The sequence below is a fragment of the Gavialis gangeticus genome, unplaced genomic scaffold (genome assembly GCF_001723915.1).
Source record: "Gavialis gangeticus isolate Ggan-Ray unplaced genomic scaffold, GavGan_comp1, whole genome shotgun sequence".
In the NCBI taxonomy this organism is placed as follows: Eukaryota; Metazoa; Chordata; order Crocodylia; family Gavialidae; genus Gavialis; species Gavialis gangeticus.
Window position 1 is genome coordinate 10963813 of NW_017729001.1, and position 18998 is coordinate 10982810.

The 18998-nt window shown below is 44.6% G+C and overlaps 2 protein-coding genes across 3 annotated transcripts in view; both read right to left on the reverse strand.

Annotated features, from left to right (window-relative positions):
* GCN1 (GCN1, eIF2 alpha kinase activator homolog) overlaps window positions 1–17397 on the reverse strand; it is an 89212-nt gene extending 71815 nt beyond the window's left edge. For both annotated transcript variants that reach the window (XM_019506784.1, XM_019506786.1), the window contains exons 1-16: window positions 17372–17397; window positions 14300–14402; window positions 12657–12720; window positions 11942–12073; window positions 9572–9680; window positions 8606–8704; window positions 8385–8519; window positions 7818–7886; window positions 7619–7727; window positions 6730–6804; window positions 5704–5832; window positions 5442–5492; window positions 4893–4991; window positions 4406–4579; window positions 2704–2856; window positions 1696–1788 (exon numbers count right to left, since the gene is read on the reverse strand). In XM_019506784.1, coding sequence (XP_019362329.1) covers window positions 1696–1788; window positions 2704–2856; window positions 4406–4579; window positions 4893–4991; window positions 5442–5492; window positions 5704–5832; window positions 6730–6804; window positions 7619–7727; window positions 7818–7886; window positions 8385–8519; window positions 8606–8704; window positions 9572–9680; window positions 11942–12073; window positions 12657–12720; window positions 14300–14402; window positions 17372–17389 — 1612 coding nt within the window. In that variant the 5' untranslated portion in view covers window positions 17390–17397. The remainder of the gene's footprint in view (window positions 1–1695; window positions 1789–2703; window positions 2857–4405; window positions 4580–4892; window positions 4992–5441; window positions 5493–5703; window positions 5833–6729; window positions 6805–7618; window positions 7728–7817; window positions 7887–8384; window positions 8520–8605; window positions 8705–9571; window positions 9681–11941; window positions 12074–12656; window positions 12721–14299; window positions 14403–17371) is intronic.
* A 395-nt stretch (window positions 17398–17792) lies between these two features.
* RPLP0 (ribosomal protein lateral stalk subunit P0) overlaps window positions 17793–18998 on the reverse strand; it is a 9122-nt gene continuing 7916 nt past the window's right edge. Inside the window, exons 7-8 of the mRNA XM_019506787.1 lie at window positions 18636–18776; window positions 17793–18014 (exon numbers count right to left, since the gene is read on the reverse strand). Of these exons, the coding sequence (XP_019362332.1) occupies window positions 17862–18014; window positions 18636–18776 (294 nt within the window). The 3' untranslated portion in view covers window positions 17793–17861. The remainder of the gene's footprint in view (window positions 18015–18635; window positions 18777–18998) is intronic.

An 18998-nucleotide genomic window follows, 5' to 3' on the forward strand; every position in this document is an offset into this window, starting at 1 on the left:
CACTGCCATAGACGTATACCCCCACACCCCAGACACCCTCCCCCACACACAGCCCCCCACAAACTCCATATCCATCCACGCCCCCCATATCCACACACACACATGCTCCCTCACCCCCATACCTATCCATCCACCCACCCACAAACCCCATACAAACACCCTCACACCTTCCCCCACACCCACAAACCTATACCCACACCCCTCTGCCTGCCATCCCCCCACAATATACAAGAGTAAGACTTCATTTTAAGCTATTGTGCCATCACCTCTATGTACACTACACAAATATGCATGTAAATCAGGACTACAGGTTTTTTTTTAATCAAATTAATGAATGTTGTAGATGTTTGATTTTTAGAATATAATTTGGTATTCTTCTGGTTCCAAAATGGTAAAACCCCTTCCTGAAAAAGGAGTACTTCTGGGGGCAAGGGGAGGGATTGGCACCTGAGAACCATGTGGCCATGGTTGGTGGTTGGCAGGGGTTAGGGGGTGTGAATTCTGGTCACAAGATGGTGACCAGGGGGGCAGGGCTCCCATCCAGAGGTGGGGATACCCTTGCAGCCCTCAGCAGCTTGCCAAAACTTGGTAGGCAGCCCTCCAGCCAAAATAATTGCCCACCCCTGTGTTAGACAATGTATTAGTGATTATAAGGCAAGAGGCTTTTTCCTGCATGCCAATGGCGCTGATTTGGGGGGGGAGGGGGGGGTGGCTCATCTTGTATTCAAGCAAATACAGTAATACAGAACTTTATATGACAGAAGATGGGAGGGGAAGCTAGAGGTCTTGGCACTTGGACACAGCACAAGTAGGATTTCTGGTACCCAGGAAAATACAAACATGGTTTGCAACTGAAACTGGTTAGCTGAAGGTTTCAACTTATATGATTAGTAATGGGATGTTTAACAACATTCTCATATAGACTCAGAGAAACAGCTCTAGCCCCACTTAGGCACAGGCATGTTCAAACAGCAGCTGTATGTACGCGCAGATCTGCTCCCAACATGGACAAGGTCAGAAATACAGCACTTCTCCATAGTGCTACTAGAAAAAAGTGTCATGGAAGGAATGCTGAATCCTCAACTTCGATAGCAGTAAGGGAAAAGTAAATGTTTGATGTTTACGTCTTCAGAGCCCTACACAAAGATAAACACATTCACCTCTGCAGACTAATAAATCAGTTCATTTTCAGCTACTTCACTTTAAAGGTAGTTGGTAATTTTTATCTAAGCACACGTTCTATTAACGATTTTTAAAGCTTTTCAATTAAACTTTAAATATGAAAAGGCAGAACAAAGACAGCACACATTATAAGTTAGCATCCAACTGATGTTCTGTTTTCCCTGGTATTCCTCCTCCACACATCTTGCAAATCCTCCCACCTTCTTTCTTCCCTCAACCTTCTATCACTTCACCCACTTCCTTTGCCAGGCCTCCTCTTCTGGGTTTGTCTACACTAAGGTTTGCATAACATCCTAACTGATATAGATTATCCACAATCATCTTTTGTCTATATCCACTTTTTAAAACATGTTTGATAACTCAAGGTAACTGGCAATCAATTAATTCACATTAAAAATGAACAATTAATTTAGATGCTGACAGAGAACAGTCTGTTCTCTTTAATCTGATCTTGTAACAGGATTAAACAGATATTGGATATGAAATAAACTCCAATCACATTTTACAACTCACCTTCCTCTGTTGCAGACTGCAAGAACTTCTCAGAAGTGAAAATCTGCTTTTTCTCATCTAAGATCAGCTGCCAGAAGCCACTCAGTTTGGCATCTAATAGGAAGGGAAGATTTCTGCGTCAAGGACATTTTGAAATAAACAAACTAGGCTTTACAATGCAATTACATGAAACAGTTTAAATCTGTCTCTTCTCGCTAACTGGGGTTCTTTCTAGCTTCTGTGTTTTTAAGTTATAAACTAACACGCGTCCTAATTATCCCATTCCACGATAACACCACTTCCAACCTGCTACAATGTTTTCTGTTTCTGACGTTAACTTTTCAGACAAGAGATCACAAAAATTAAAATGCCCTTTTGCAACAGGCATCTCAGTGTCAACTCTGAAGGGGAAGAGAGAACTTGTCCTGTTTTGTAAGGAGGGAATGAGGCACAAGGCTTTATATTCTAACAGATACTCTGAGCTCGGATAGTTCCTGAAAGGCAGTTTTTGTATGTGGCAAGTTAACTGATACCCTTCAATTAGACAAGAGGGTCTCGCTGTTCTTGCAGATCGCATGGTCTCCAGCCACTTCTACAAAGGATCATTTTTCAATCTTAAAATCCCACTACCTTTCATTAAGAGAGGAAAAAAAAGTCAACAACGAACTACAAAAAGTAACAAGCAAGCATTCTTCTTATTCAAAGCCTCTGAAAAACTACATGAATTTAAGACCTAATTGACAAAACAAGCAGTTATAAAACCATGTTGCACTGAAGAAGGCAAAGGAGGTGCAGGAATTTCAGAATTATGGTGATGTAACACTTCTGTAACATCAGCTATAGGTGATCTACCTTCAGTAGCTCTACAGGGGATAAATCTAATCAGGTTTTACACTTTCAGAAATTTGCAGAAAGGCAATGATTTTCTATGAGTAAGCCACAGATAAACTATAGACAGTATCGTATCAAAGATGTGAAAAAAAATAAATCCTTAAAAATTCACTTTGGCAACTGTTTCCAGGCTCTTACCAGTTTGTGCCTCAACCACAGACATCCTACAGATCAGTAAAGATGCAGCAACTCCTTCTGTTACCAGAGAAACTTGAGTACTTTGGGATGCTGCCTTTTCCACTGTCTGGATGAGCACTGGCATTAGGTCCATTCCCTGTAACAACGTGTCACCTGAGGAAAGAGGAAGAGACAAGCTGCACAAGGTGGAAACCAGCTGCAAGAACAGATGGTCTGATGTGCCTATGGCTCCTCTGTTCTCATAGATCCAGATACAGACCAGGTCTAAATCAAGGGTTTCCAAATCACAGCCCAAACCCCCTCCGATGCAGCCCACCCCCAGGACCACCATTCTAAAATGGCCAGTGAGGGACAAATCTTTGGGAATCTCCCAATTTAAATCTCCAGAAAAGACAATCCAGCACCAAAAAGCATTACTGGAATGATACTTTAAGCCAGAGAGACTAGGACCACATCCGAATTCTTCCTTCCCAAATAAAATCCTGCCTTCTCAGTCTGAACTTCTCTTTGCAAGATGTCAGAAAGTATTCCAGTTCAATCACACACACTGACTCAAGCAGTCTAAAACCCAGTGAATATCCTCACAGAGAACATTTCCCAAACAAAGAACCAGAGGCCAAAGCAGAATTCCTTGAGAGCCCTGTCAGCACCTCTCTCTCACCTCAAATAATCAAAGGACAAGGACTTTCATCCACCCTTTGATTTTCCATTCTAAGGATATCAAACAACAGTTTTTCCCTTAAATATTCAAAAGCAAAGCGTTTCCTTGTTTTGAATCATACAGTTCCGTGACAGTGGTAGATCTACTTGAATGCATATTATACATCATACTGTATTTAGGCTTCTGAAACTGATGCTCTCTAAACAGAAGAATAACGTTTTGTGTCTACTGTAACGAGAGGCTTTGGAAGCAATTCTCAAAGGATCACCAAAAATACATTGCTGTTGAAGACCTTTACCCAGCAACAAAGATTTTTATTATTGTTATTTACATTGCTCCTAAGAGTTCCTATTATGGACCTAGCCCCTAATGTACCAGGCCCCATACAAACTGGGTGAATCTATATGTGACATTAATTCAAAGCAATAAACTCCAGATCAGTTTTGAGCCAAAGTAAACTACTCCTCGGTGCAGCATCTACACACATGCACAGGACAGCAGCAATTTGAGCTGGGGCGGAGAAGTTTACGCCATGGCCATGGTGAGAGGGGGTCAGCCCTGGGCTCCAGGTGGCAACATCAGTGGCAGAGGTGCTGGCTGGGGTACAAGAACGCAGAAAGTGTAGAGCTGGGTGGCTAGGTGGCAAGTAGGAGTCTGGCCACTTGCTGGCTGTACCCTACAGTTCACCATGTGTTGACACAACGACTAAGAACAAAAAGTGGTCCTTGTTGTAGAGCTGAGTATAACATAATACCACAGAAGGTGAGATGTAGACTGACCAAGTGGAGCATAAAGAAACAATGAGACATTACTGGTCAGCTCGTTAGGGAGTGACCTTAATTACATCAATGGCCTAACCACTGTCATAGGCATGACTGCAAAGGAGAGTTTTAAAGGAGAGATCTGAAGGGTACAATGAGATACCTTTGTACACAAACTTTCCTGATACCTGCCATTATTGGCTTACATCAGGAAGTGTATCTCTGATTGTCCTTCTCTTACTCCGTATACTAAGAGTTCTATATGTTCACTGAAGTTTACCTTTGAAAGAGGCCAGCATGCACTGCAGGTAAGCCTGTCTCACAGCTGATGTAGAGGTTTTGAGGCTGACAGCTTTCTTTAACCACTCCACCAGGTTCCTGGGAACTTCAGTAGTGAACCGATTACACCAAAGAGCAAGAACAGAGACAGCATGGACCAAAGTGCCTTCATGTACTGGGAAAAAATGCAATACACCAAGTCAGAACAGCTAACTCAAACCTAGGTATGCACTGAATGAAGGCATGACAGGCCAGAAAGAAGACGGTGAAGGGAAAGAAAAGAATCCACTGTCTGTTTACATAGAATTGATATATTGTCTCTACAAGGCTTCATATCAAGATATAACAAGAATCTACCCAAAGGCTCTTCTAATTCAACACCTGTGCATAAGAGTTGGTCTTCTGCTAAATAATGCACTGAGCCAAAGAGCTAATTTAGTTTAGATGAAATTGAGAAGATCCAGACTAAAATGTGACAGTGCCCTCACCTTCTTGCTGCAGGAAAGGGATGAAAAGTTCAGCCATGGTTCCACTTAGGGCTTGACTTGAGGGTCCAGAAACCGCATGATGACTAAGACTGCCAATACCTGGAATGACAGAACACTCATAAGTTAGGACCCAGCAACTGTAGTCACCACAAAACCTGGACAATGTTGAATGCAACTGACAGTGTATCCCAACCCCTTCAATTCTGTCTGCCCCTATTTCTCTCCATTTCCTATCCTGGATTCCACCATCTGGCAGGTTCTTTAGTTGCAGGACCTGTCTAAATATCAATCATTGATGATTCCACCTAACTTCCTCTTTTTTGGTGAGACATGTTTAAAGCTTCCTCAGTTTCTGTTGGTCTCAACTGGCCTCCAACTGGCACCAACCTGAACAGCAGGTCATTAATATGCAGGCAACAATGTACAACAGCACCTGGCACCTTCTACCGCTAATTCAGAATTAGAAGCCTGGCATCTCTCAGCTGTCCAGACACTGAAAACTCAAGCAGCTAATATACTTTACCACAAAAAAAGCTTCAAAATCCTTACCTGAAAGGACACTCATCTTTTGAGCCACCACTGTCAGCTTCCCCTCTGAACCTGCCCACAGAAAGCAAGATGGTGAAAAACTTGGTTGCAAGCAACCCAACTGGAGCATTAATTAAATTAATGACCAACATGTTGTTTTTTTCTTTTTAAACAGAATCCTGATCAGCTTTCCATATGATCCAGACCTTGGTGGCTCTATTCAGCCTATGGATGATTTACAATATGGAAGACCCCTTAAATCAAACAAACTTAGCCAACTCACCCCCTAGGATAGCAAACAGGTGTCTCCCCAGTGACTCCACAGCTGACGGGTCACTGCACTGCCGAGCGAGGTTCTTTAATGCCACCACTGCCTCATCCATTAGCTGGGGACTGTTGGATTTCAGATGACCTAACAATGGAACGCACAAGCTAAGAGTTACTCAAGACTAAACATCTCCCCACAACAAAGCATGGAATCAGCTTTATGCAAGACACACGACCTGTCTTAACTTCTGTCCAAGTGAGGACTTTCTCCCTTTTACTTTGGAAGGGCATATAACCAATGCTAATAATAAGTCCGCAGTTCTGCAGCACTTTAAAAAGTATTTAGAAATGTACAGTCCTGTCCCCTGCAATATTGGAAGAATGATACTTCCCTTTTACAGATGGAGAAAAATTAGCAGACAGCACTTTCACATGTCCTCTGGAGGACCTCTCCTGTATCAGCATCCCTGCACTTCAAAATGGTGGTAGGGGCACTTGAACTAAGGCTCATTCAACGAGCTTTAGTTCAAGCACCCCTGCTGTCATTTTGAAGCATGGGGACGCTGATACAAGACACGGGAAGCTGCTAGAGCGCAGCAATTGACACGCTCCAGCAGACTCAATTAACTGAGTCTGCTCCCTGACGCTGGAATTCCAGAGCATCACAGCAGCCTCCGCACTCACGTATAGGCACCCAGAGAGATTAAGCGTCTTGTCTACGAGCACAGAGCAAGTCTATAGCAGGGGAGGAAAAAAAAAATCTCTCCGCTGACTCCAGACTCCAAGCTTTACCCCAAAGAATCCTCCCATCCTAAACAAAGCTGCTGGGTGAAGTAGTAGTTCTTAAAACAAGCCTCAAGTCTCTTGAGAAGTTTCACATGCAGTATTTCAATTCTAAATCATAACATTCTCCTTCCAACCCCAGAGATAGGACCTTTCCAGGATCAGCAAGGTGGCACTTAATAGCAAACCAGTCACGAAGGCACCTGTAGGGAGTCCTGCTCTGAATGGGGCATACTATCCAAAAAGTTATGGTACTTACTGGCCAGTCCTTTTACAATGTCCACAGCATATTGGCTGAGATCAAGTTTCACAGATACCAGCAAACAGGAGATTGCTGAAGACAGAAAATAAGTTATGGTAATATGGATTTTGTTAAACAACTGGCTTTAAGCCTTCCAGTATCCTTTCCTCTGGTTCTAAGTTGCCAGAGCCCAAAGGAATTGTTCCAACATGAGAAGTGAAAAGAAAACCACAGAAACAGCGTATGTAAGAAAATTATCCTCAGAATTATTCTTAGCACTCGGAAGCGAAACAACAGATACCAGGATCCAGATCCCTAGAATCAAACAGTGAACCCCACCTCTACACTCTGCAAAGCCAAACCATCCCTCCACCTAGCTCTGCTCAAAGCAAGGAGCCTGCCTGAACACAGTCCAGAGGGACCCAACACTTCTGTTATCCTTCTGTTTGGGGGCTGGACCCGATGATCTCACGAAATCCCCACCAGCCCCAGGAACAGCTCTTCGTGCCCTTCCTATTGTTACTTTATAGGACAGTGTTTCTTAAGCTGTAGGTTATGACCCAACAGTGGGTTGTGAGAATATATGAAAGGGTCATGAACAAACTTTAAAAATGGATCAACAAAGTTTAAAAATCGATTCTCCTTTAAAAGAAGAAAAAACGTGGGAAACTGGCTTTTCCCTTGCAGGCTATCAGAGTTCTAGCCTTCAAGGGGCTGCTTGGGGCCCCCCTATGCCACTCACAATGCACCCCATCCCACAAACTCACCCCCTGCCCCAGACACTGGGTGGCTGGGGCCTAGGGGTGGGGGTCAGGAATGAGGGTCACTGGGTCAGGACTGGCCATCCATGTTTACAAATGGGTCCTGGTACAAAAAAGGTTGAGAACCACTGTTATAGGAGACTCACTTTCAATCACATTCTCAGGGCTCCGCAGCAGGGATTTCTGAAGAGTTGGTAAGACCAGGTCCTTGAATTCAGCGTGAGACATGTAACGAAGAAGGGGAGAACAGTTTTCCTGCAAAGACAACACAATCAGGCACCAGCCCAGCAAGGAACATCACACATGGGACAAAAGTGCATGCAATTCTGTCACAGTGTGTCTTACCAGAAGATGTTTCTGAGGTTTTGTCTTACTCATAAGGATAGTCTTGACATAGAAATCCAGAAGGGCACTCTGAATAAACAGAACATCAATTACAGCCATGTCACAACCTGCTTGCACTCCCTAAATGTCATCTGCGGGTCCTGGTCTACCTTGTTTTCCACCTCTAAAACACAGCTTCACTAAATAGGCTATAATCTGAACCCCACTGTCACCCCAGAGATCCAATATGAAGCACAGTTGTTTCCTCCATTTGCTCAATGCTCCCAAATGCTCAAAAGCCACAAAGTCAGGTGCTCAGTTCTACTTCTGAAATGGGTAGAGAGGGAAGGAGTCATGGCAATGTCCCTAATGCATAGGCCAAGCTAGATGACCAAACAGTTTTCCTAATCATAGCTCAAATCAGCATGCAGGAGCTTTATAAGCAGTGCAGCCTCACTTAACTATCACAGTGACAGATGCTGAGACCAGAGGCAGATGTAATGCCTCAGCCTAGCTGTAACCATCCTTCCCACTTCCTCATGGAAAGGAATTGTGGGAGAGGAAAGGAAGCCATTGTTCCACACACACCTTGTGTCTGTTAACAACATCCATCTCCTTCTGAATGGTGCAGAACTGTACCAGAAGCCCCAGCATCGCAGCATAACTCTGGTTTGGTTCTAGACCAAGAATGACAGAAAGGTATTGATCCACCAGTCCCAAGTTCTGTGGGGAGGAACCATTAGACATATTAACTCAAATGAACTTAGAAAAGTCAATAAAAAGGTCACATGCTGTTAATTATACATCACCTCCTTCCACAGCCTCTTCAGTTTCTTCACAGCTCCATCCACTGCATGCTTGTGAGAACCACCCAGGACTTCTAAAAAAAGCAAGCATTGAACTTCCACCTGCCAAGAGAGAAAAGCAAACAAAAAAAACATTCAGATTGGCTTACTGTTTGAGAAAAAAAAAAAAAGGTGGTGTCCACTGTATCTTTGTGTGAAACCTTTATGATCTTTGTTAGTAGCTGCCTCACTGGATTACATCATTATGGAAAGCCTTGTGAGCTGAATGACAGAAGACTTTAGCAGATGTTCATGAGGCTGATATTAAAGGAAAGTGGAGAACTGACTATAAGCAGATTTCATTAAAGTTTTTTTTTTATCAGTGCACTGTTTAGAGAACAGTGTTCTGCATCAGGTAATCTGGCAATTTGAATGTTCCAAGACAGCAGAAATTAAGTGCACAGTACAGGTCATCCAAACAACATTAAAGAGAAAGGCTTCAACACCAGCCCATAATACAGCAGAACTGGCAGCTTCCCTAGGACAAGCCTGGGATGCGAATGGTGTAGTATATATTGTGGGTGGAGGTGAGAAGGTCCAAGACTTGAACAACAATTCTGCTGCAGTTCTGTAAAGAAATGTGCAAAACAAGTTTGTCTCCAGTCAGGGTTGTTAATCTCATACACCCATGTATGTCTCTTGTCCCCCTTACCAAAACAAGGCGAGACGAACTAGGCCAAGCGGAAGTGTAGAAGTGTATACAGTAAACAGCAAGAGAAAGGTCCTATGAACATTTTAACGTAATGTAATGCAAAACATATTTTAACATAACATAACACAACACAACACAGATTGTTTCAACTGCCATTCCTGAGATCAGAGTCACATTACAGAATTGCTCATGTTACCCTATTAACCCTGAAGAGACTTCAACATCTGAAATCATCTTCCTTATCCCTGAAGGACAAGAGACCTTTCCAAAGCACCTACCAGCTTCTTCCATATTTCCCCTTGTCTTTTGTCCCACGTTGGGAAGACTACACGTGCAAGCAGGCAAGTCCAGGAGAGAGCCAGCACAGCTGCAGATCCACTGCTCTTGCTGTTAGAGAAATGGGAAAAGGGAAGTGAATCTACATCTTGAAAGGTATTGCTCAGACAGACTCCCAGGAATAGACCCAAAGTGAAGAGCACTGTGTGGTTAATGAGCAAATTCATGGGAAGAAAAACAGGTGAAATTTCATGTTTTAAATCAAGTCTCAATCCAAATAAGTCATGCTGTTAGTAGCAGAATAGTCTGAACCACACACCAAGGACCAACCTTCACCTTGTGAGGATCTCATACCACCAAGAAAAAGATCATTTATACAGTATTTCCCTTATGGCTCTTCATAGAGGATACCAAGACAGGAGAGTGCAAATATTTTACCAGCTGGGCCCCTGTACTGCAAGTGGCCCTGAAACCTCTTTTGCTGCTCTCACTTACAGTCTGAGTGGCACTGCCTCAGACTGCTGAATCACTGTGCACCTGTTACTCATCACCAGCTTACATTTCATTTTGGCACGATACAGTAAAAGCTTTATCTGGCACCCATGGGGAATGGGGGGTGCCAAATAACAAAATATGCCAGTTAATTGAGAGGGCCGAACAGGTGTCTTTGCCTGTTCAGGTCGCCACTTCTCCTGCCACGTCCGGGGCATTGCTGACCCTCCCGCGGGCCCTGAGGGATAGGGAGGTGGGCCCCACGTGGGCTGCTCTGCCCCGGGCCATGGCGGCTTGGCGAAACCAGAAGTGCCACAGTGGGCACTTCCGGTTTCACTTTACCTTACAAGCTGGCATGCTGGTTAATAGAACATGCTGGCTTGTAAGGTGCCAGTTAATGGAGCTTTTACTGTATTCTGATTTGTGCCATATCTATTTCAACCACTTCTATAATCCCCACCTCAGGCTCCACTCAGAGAAGATGGATGTTTCATATATTTGTCACAACTCCAAGGATCACGCAAGTCTTTTGACTTCTCTTTCTCTCTCAAGGTACAATACTGTAACCAACCTCCTTCCAGAAAAGAAGAGTACTAGAATCCCTCAAGATCCAGGTGCTGTCACACAATACCACAAGAGTAAGTACTATATCACTTGGAGTCCATAAATCAAGATGAGATATTTTTCTTAGAGTTGTCCTCCACTTCAGTCATTCTTAGCCTGACTTATGCAGAAGATTTGTTTACATCACACCGATCATTTCTGGACCTGTACCCTAATTGGGGTCTCTGTGAGCTATTGTAATACAACATGCTTTAGAAACAAACCTCAAGAACAAGTGACAGAATCAAACCAAAAGAAGTCAATAAGAAGGTTTTGAAGGCAAACAACTGGACACCAGATGGGCTAACAGATAAACACCTCTCTCCTGATCATTTCTTGATAAAGCAGCTGATATCCATTCACTTGTACTTGAAGGTTAATGGAAGAACACAGTAACCCAGTCCCATCACACTAAACATAAGAACATAAGAATTGCCATTTACTGGGTCAGATCATAGGTCCATCTGGCCCTGAATCCTGTGTGTGTCAGTGGCAGAGAGTGGATGCTGAAAAGGAGAGTGAACTGAGTACAAGCAGGGTTTTTTCCACTGTTCCTCTCTCACTTGCAGTCTCCAACATTTAAGGTCCAGGAAGTCCTAATTCAGAGGCTGTATCCCTAACTCCCATGCTCAATGGCTAATGATGCCCCTTTCCTCCAAGAATTTGTCCAATACCTTTTTTAATCTGGCTAAACTGTCAGCTGCCACAACATCTGGTAGTAACAAGTTCCATGCTTAAATTGCATTCTGTGTGGAAAAAAACTTCCTTTTGTTGTTTCCAACTTACTACCTACTAGTTTCATTTTGTGACCACTAGTTCTGTATTGTGATAGTAAATAATAAATTCATGTTTATTTTCTCTTCACCATTTAATTTTTGTAAACCCTTATCACAGGCTATAATAGACGAAGCCTGATAAACAAATGTCTTGTATTCCAAAGGAATTTGCCTCTCCCCTTCCTTATGGGTACTTGATGTTCTGTGTCTAGACAAAAAAGTACTAATGGCTGTACTCTCGTCTGAGAGTCACAATAGGCTTCAGCATAGGTTTCAGAGTTACCCTTGAAGGAACAATCAAGCTTCTAGGGAAGATAGTGGGAGTGGTAAATGAGAATACAATTTGAATAACTTTCCCTAACTGTGCCTGGAAGAGTAAGATTTAACAGCCTACCTAGGAGTAGATCATTTGAGTCCATCTGGAGCACAAAGGACTGATGCCAGCATTTTAGGATATGGCTCCACACAAAGCAAAGGGAGTATCATTCAGGCCCCCCTCACCTGGGAACTCCAGCCTTGCCACTGATCCCTGAAGACTGCAGGGACTGCAGAAGGTTCTTTGCTGTTGCCTCTGGCTGGGATTCAGCAAGCTGTTGGAGAGCCAATTGCAAAGCTCTACGAGATGCTGCATCTCTGAAAAGGAACAAAAACCACCTTCTGCAAACGTTACAAATCCTGACTGAGCTGCATGAACTAAGTTCTGGAGGCTGCACAGAGTATTCCACTTCATCTTCTCATCAGTTCAGCCTTACTGCTTCAACTGGTAGAAAAACTACCATCTCATCTAGATTCATGGCAGGACCCAATCCCTAGCTCAGCAGGCAGCCTGGCCCAACCAGCAGGAACACTATGGGAATGTCCATACCATAAAACAGGATGAGAAAGGCAGTCTAGCAGCCCCAGGAAGCAGCACTGGGCTTCTAACCACTTCTTCACTACAGATCATAGTTTATATCCAACCCCAGAAAATTCAGGTATCCCTCCTCCCCACACCCCCAAATCCCAAAACTCTGTAAGGGCATGGAGATTTACTCATATAAAATGGATCATGGCATTCAGCTCTTAATTAGGTTTTAAACTGAAAACTTGTGGGAGTCTAATAGTATGTTAATCCCAAGTGACACCAAACTGCATTACCACCACCATTTACTGATGTAAGATACTACAGAATGGTTTAACTAGCAAATGTACAGCCTTGCCAGGCTTTTGTACTCACCGGTATCGATGCAGAGTGAGACAGAAGAGTTTACACAGGACTTTAACTGCCCCTTCTGGCAGATCTGAAATAAATTGCATTCCAAAGTATTAATCTGTGAACCAACACTAGGCTGCAATCCCGCACACATGCTTGTGCTTTCATTCCCCGCCCCCCCCAGATTTCCATGAAAATGTTCATGGCAGAAAAGTGAGGCAGGCGCATACGTGTTGGTGCCTAAAGCAATGCATTTCAACCTCAATGGGCTTGAGGCACCCCTTCACTGGATTCAAGGTCCCAAAACTGTTGTGAATTGAGTGGCACCCAATTTCAAGAACTAATGTACATATTACAGTGTTTGCTTCTTGCACAGGGGCTGGGGAGTGGAGATGGAGGATCAGCCAAGCAGGGACAAGCCTTAGCCTGCACTTATCTGCTTATCTCCTCACACCTGGCTCAGCAGCACCCTGGTTGAGAATCACTAGCCTAAAGCCTTGATGAACTGTCATGAATAAAAAAAGAGATGACTCAATATTCTGTGCTCTAAGATGCAGGAAAAGTCATTGTGCCCAGCACTTTTAAATTATTTGTTATGGAAAATTCTGAGAAGTTGAATAAACAAATCTCTCTTATTTGTTCATTTTGAGTCACCTAATAAATGTTACTGAGGTCATTTAAAATCAGCACTCCTCTGGAACATCTCAAGTCTACTTTGCATTTGTAATGATTCAAAGAATCTTGTTCAGAAAGAGATTGGTTAAGATGACAAACAACATAACCTTTACGTTTTCTCGTATCCTTTGTAGTTACAGCTTTCATAATGTAAATATGACATTTTCATTAAGATTAGATCCAAAAGGGCAGAGTTATGAATTCTTAGAAGGAAGACTTAAATGTATAATCACTTATAGAAAGCTGCTTACTCTTTACACCAGGAGTACAGTGAGTCAATCGCCTGTCAGGATGAAACTATGGACAGCATCATACTATCTTCATATTTATAAGGTACCTTTCACCCTGAAGCAGGCAATTAACTTTACACAGAAGGAAACAATTCACTTGCCATTGTAAAAAAACAACATCTAGGGTGCTGTGAAACTGCTATATAACAATGCCCAACAACACAAGACAACATGTTAAAACAGACACTAGGAAAACCATGAATTTAAATTATTCTTCCAATTTCATCTAGACAAAATGTAATTCATTTCTTAAGAATTAGGCAGGATACCCCTACAATGGGAATATTTAACAGCTAGGACTGTTTCTTCATATCTCATCCTAAATATGTATCAGTTAAGAACTGCTTAGGACAGAGAAGATATAATAGATCATAAAGAGGTGAAAGACAGGACAGGAAAGAGTGTACTAATAAAAGAGATAAGCAAAAGTTGCAACACTAGAAACACCAAGCTCCAGGCATGGCTTAGAGAAAGCACAAAGCACAGTAACAACATACATTGTTTTACACATGCATCTTACTGCTAGAATTGAGGGCAATGAGAAAGCACATGGTCCAGTGCCAACAGTCCCAGTGCCTTAGAAATACAGCCTATGTATTCCAAAGGTCTTTTTAAATACAATGCTTCAGCATATACAGGACCCCATTCTGCACTCTGCAAAAGCAACAGCATCAAAATGCTTTGACAATGAAACACAAATACCTTTCCCAGTGACACATCTTCCCAGTTCATTGAGGATCTCTCTTCGCTCCTTCACACTGGCTGTGGTGACTTTTACTGCAAATCGCTTCAGTGTATCAGAAACCTAAAAAACAGCCACACACACACACAGAGGATAATTCATCAGACATGCTTGTCACCATACAGTCCTTATATTGATGAGGACAAACAGACACCCAGAGATGGGAGAAAGTAAGAGGAGTGCTGGGCAAAGGTGGCACAAACTGGTGATTCAAACTATCATGGTTTTGACTACTCAAACTGCGCACTGTGTACCCATGGTGCAAAATACTTGTCTGCCACAGTGTAAGGTGAAGGGATTCAACCTGGACTCAATAGCACAAAATCCTTTTCATGTATGCAGCATGATGAGCGCTCCCTTGTTGCTGACCCACCTATATGGCAGAGCACTGTCAGTGACAGGTTGACACTAGACTGTAGTTATCTTTTTATACAGAAGACAGAGTGTATATTCACAAAGCAATGCGTTTCATTTAGGCATCCAGGGAACAAACAAAATCAGTTGCTTAGAATGTGACCTCTCAAGGCTGAAAAAATTGCACTACAAGAGAATGCAGAATTCCTACCTTTCAGTAGCATCTTGCCCACAAAATCATGCTCATTTACTGAAAAGGGATGCTCTGACTGGCTATAGTATTTAGTTCAGGTTTAATTGCATAGCTTAAGGGTTTCAGTCATGATTTCACACTACCAGTAAACTGAAAGGCTTATCTTTATTTCTTCTTGGACATGACCCCCATGCTTCATGATATGTGTAAGAGTCAGAGGCTTCAATTTAGGACTGTGTCACATTAAGGGAGCATCATATCTTCTATAGAAAATTACTGAAACAAAGAACTTGAGAATCTAATTTAGCTTCTACCCTTAATGTTTCTTCAGCCATGGAACTAGTCAATTCCATATGACTGTGCATCAGTGGGGTCATTTTCCAGCTTCCATGTACTAGCACAATGCTGGGGTGCTTAGGTTGAAAAGGCTGCAGAAAGATGATTAGATTCCGTCAATAAGCTCATTTTACTGATACTTTAAATAAAGCATTTTTTAAATTATGTTTTGTAAAAAGCATCTGAAGAAAATTTGGTCTGGGCCCAGAGCAGGGCAGCGCAACTCAGGTGGGAACAACTGACAAGGGGCCAGTGCTTTGCATCTAGAGACCACCTGTAACAACAGATGTGTGGGAACAGCCTAAAGCTTAAGGCTCAGCCCTGAAACTGCCCCAGGTTCAGCATTCCCACTTCAGAACTGCAATACTCTCCATACACCATGTACCTTGAAAACACAGGGGGAGGTGACTTGAGCCAGCACCCAAAATGCCTGCTAAATGGAAGTATGTAACAACTAAACCATATTCCTGGGCAATACCTCCTTTATATGGACTTTACAAATACTTTTCTATTCCCTAAAAATGGAGCTCCATCAGTCTGACCACAATGCCCACATCCATATAAGCATGGATTTTTGTTTCCCCAGGGACAAGAAGCAGCAACACACCTTGTGCTGCTGTTACCTGTCCCTGGTGCACACTGCCCCCGCATGCGCTGCTCCACATTTTTTTGTGTAGGTTTTTTAACCTTGGGATCTCCCAGCGTCAACCTCCCCCCCTCCCTATGCTTCTACCTTGCAGTGCAGAGAACAGCTGGATCTGTGCATCTGTGGCACCACATACCGCATAGATGTGCCCATCTAGACACGGCCAACAGGTACGGACATGGAGGGGATAGAAGGCCTAGCTGAATCCCCAGAAGCATGAAGTGCCTCCACTCACCTTAATCCAGAGTTATTGATAAAGTTCTTTTCTGTTTGTGTGCACACTTCATTCTTAAAAAAAGCTATCTGGACCACCCAGGAGATGCTGGCTTTTCTCCAACCCAAGCATCCTAAATCCTGGGACCTCTCTAAGAACTGAGAGAAAGCAAGAAAAGTCTTCTGGGCAGCATGACCCAGAGGAGGATTTAGCAGTGAGATGGGAACAATAATCTCCAACAGCTCTTTGGCCTGCCAGTTAAAGTAAGAACACCAGAGATTTTTCTGTCACAAAAACCTGTCGCCATTAGAGGCAAAACTGGAACACTTGGCAGGTCCTCATGGTGACTGACCACATGCTGGATGAGACGTACGTAAAATGAAACATGCTTCGATTTTCAGGCTGCCAGAACCATTATAAGTGTGGTTTATATTCCAGCAGTGCCCACAATGTTCCTGGTATGAACAACTCCTCCCATATGAAGATGAGAAGGAGTCATTATATACTTGGCCTTATACGCCACTAGCTGTTCTCTTTATTAGCATTTATACATAGACACAGGCAGACATATTATATATGGAAACAGCTGTGGTAAAATGTAAACAAACACATATAAATGCATCAAGCCAGAGGCAGGGAGGGCCTGAGCCAGCCTGCTTAGAACAAAGCTACAAGAAAACCTTGCACAGGCCAAACCAGGCAGGAGCTTCAGGGCCGACTCTTCCGCAGCTCCCACTGCCTTAGAGATCAGCAATGATGCAGGAATGATGCAGGAATCGCCCTGATGCCAAAGCAAAACCATGGGGAAGGCAGGATAATGGGGACCTTCCTAGTGTCAAGTAGCGCCAGGGCTTGAGGTTCAGCTGTGGGGCTCTGGCTCCACCTAGCAGACAGCTAAAGCAGGAACCCCAGCAAGGCGCACACACGACATGCGCCGCCCGGAGCCGCCGCAGTGAGAACACGGCTCTCCGCAGCTAAACGCTGCGTTTCAGGTCACTTTTACCTGGAACCAACCCCCACCCCGATCGCGATCGTGGCCGAGGCGGCTCGGGGCCTCGGCAGCTCCGCGCATGGACCCCGGCCGCTCCCGCAGCTTCCAAGGGGGAGGGAGGAGGCCGCAGCAATCGCCACCCTCCCGGTAGCCGGGGCGGGTGCCGCGTGGGGCAGCCCCGCCGGCGCCGGGCGAAGGAGCCAGCCCAGCAGGCAGGCTATGCCCCACGAGCAGCCGCCCGGGGCGAGGGGGCGCGACGTCACGCTGCAGTCGGACTGGGCCCTGCGCCGGAGCTCACCTGCGTGTCAGCCGCCATCGCGCCGGCTACGACCCGGAAGCACTAGCGGCTTCGCGTCCGGGTCATGTGCTGACAGCTCGGCAGGGGCGGGGCTCGTCCCCTTAGAAACGGGAGGCACCCCCCCACTAGTAGCAACCGCGCAGCCGCAGAATGCTCAGGGGGCGGGACCCAGCCGGCTCCGCCGCGCCAGGACTGAACAGCCTCCTCCCCGACCCCCGCTGGCGCGACCCGCCTCCAGCCACCACAGAGCTCCGCTAAGGGCCCAGCCGCAGCGGCGCTGGTCAGCCAGGCCCCCTCAGCGCAGCAGGCTCATGTCCTCCCCCCTCCCCTGAACGGGCCTCGGGGACCGGATCCACCCTAAGCTTTGACCTTTTGAAAAACTTGTGTTCTGCCCTTAAGTCTGCAGAGACCAAAACCAGCAAGAGGTGGAAATCAGCACTTTATTTCTGTACTTAAATGGGCAGGTGGCAAGAGCCAGTGCTGGCAGGATTCAGTCAAACAGACCGAATCCCATGTCCTCATCAGACTCCTCTGATTCCTCCTTCACTTCTTCTTTGGCTGGAGCAGCAGCAGGAGCAGCCACTTCAGCTGCCACAGGGGCAGCAGCCACAAAGGCAGAGGGATCAGCCAGGAAGGCCTTCACCTGAAAGAGAATCAAGCACATTGCTTCAGGAAGCAAATCGATTAATTGTGACCTTCCTAGAGGCTGGCAGTACCTACCTACCAGCAGGACTACCTAGAAAGGACACAGGTTGAGGTTCCAGAGGGATTAAAGTCAGGATAGCCCACACTGCACACTGAGAGGCTATGCTAGCACTGCCAGAACCTCAAAAGATGCACTTCATTTAGAGAGCTGTGTCTTAAGTTTACTAACAAGACAAAAGGCCATGATGGTGACTTACCAGGATGAGAAGAAAAGGAGGACAAGCATTAGAGCAGCTCTTTAGAAGCACATTCCCCATCCTCCTTGTGAGAAAGCCATGCCTAGAGCTGGGGGGTCAAGGGGCAGGGAATTCCCAACCCACCAGACAGACTTCCCCTAGGGCAATGTAGACCTCACACCTTGCACCCCACCAGTCACATGGGCGTTCCATTAATATTAATTCTATGGTGTTAGTAGTTGTCTTATTTAGCGCAGATCTCTCTCTCGTACAGCTTTGTCTGTCTACGCCTTACAGCTCTCAGACTACCTCTCTTCAAGACCGTTTTGTGTTTGTGCCTTTAAAAGCAAGTTTTTGGTCAGCAAGATGGTCTGAGACTTTACCTTTTCAGCCAGTGGGAAGGTGTAGTCAGTCTCCACAGCCACAGCTAGGACCCGCTTGTACCCATTGATAATAGAATGGGGCACAGAAGCAATGGTTGGGTAGCCAATTTGCAGACAAACGCTTGCAACATTACGAACACCCTGAGGAAGGGGAAAAGACGACCTCATGTTTCTAAGCATTCAAAAAATGTAGTCAGAACCCCAAACCCATTTCCAAGTGTGTGTTCTCCGTTTCCTCTGCATTTTACATGTAGCACAAGGAGAGCAAATAGTGGCAGAACACAGCATCCCTCCTGGAAGAAACTCATCTCAACTCCTATCATCTTTTCTAAACAGGATACCCCTCCAAAGCTTGCATTGCAT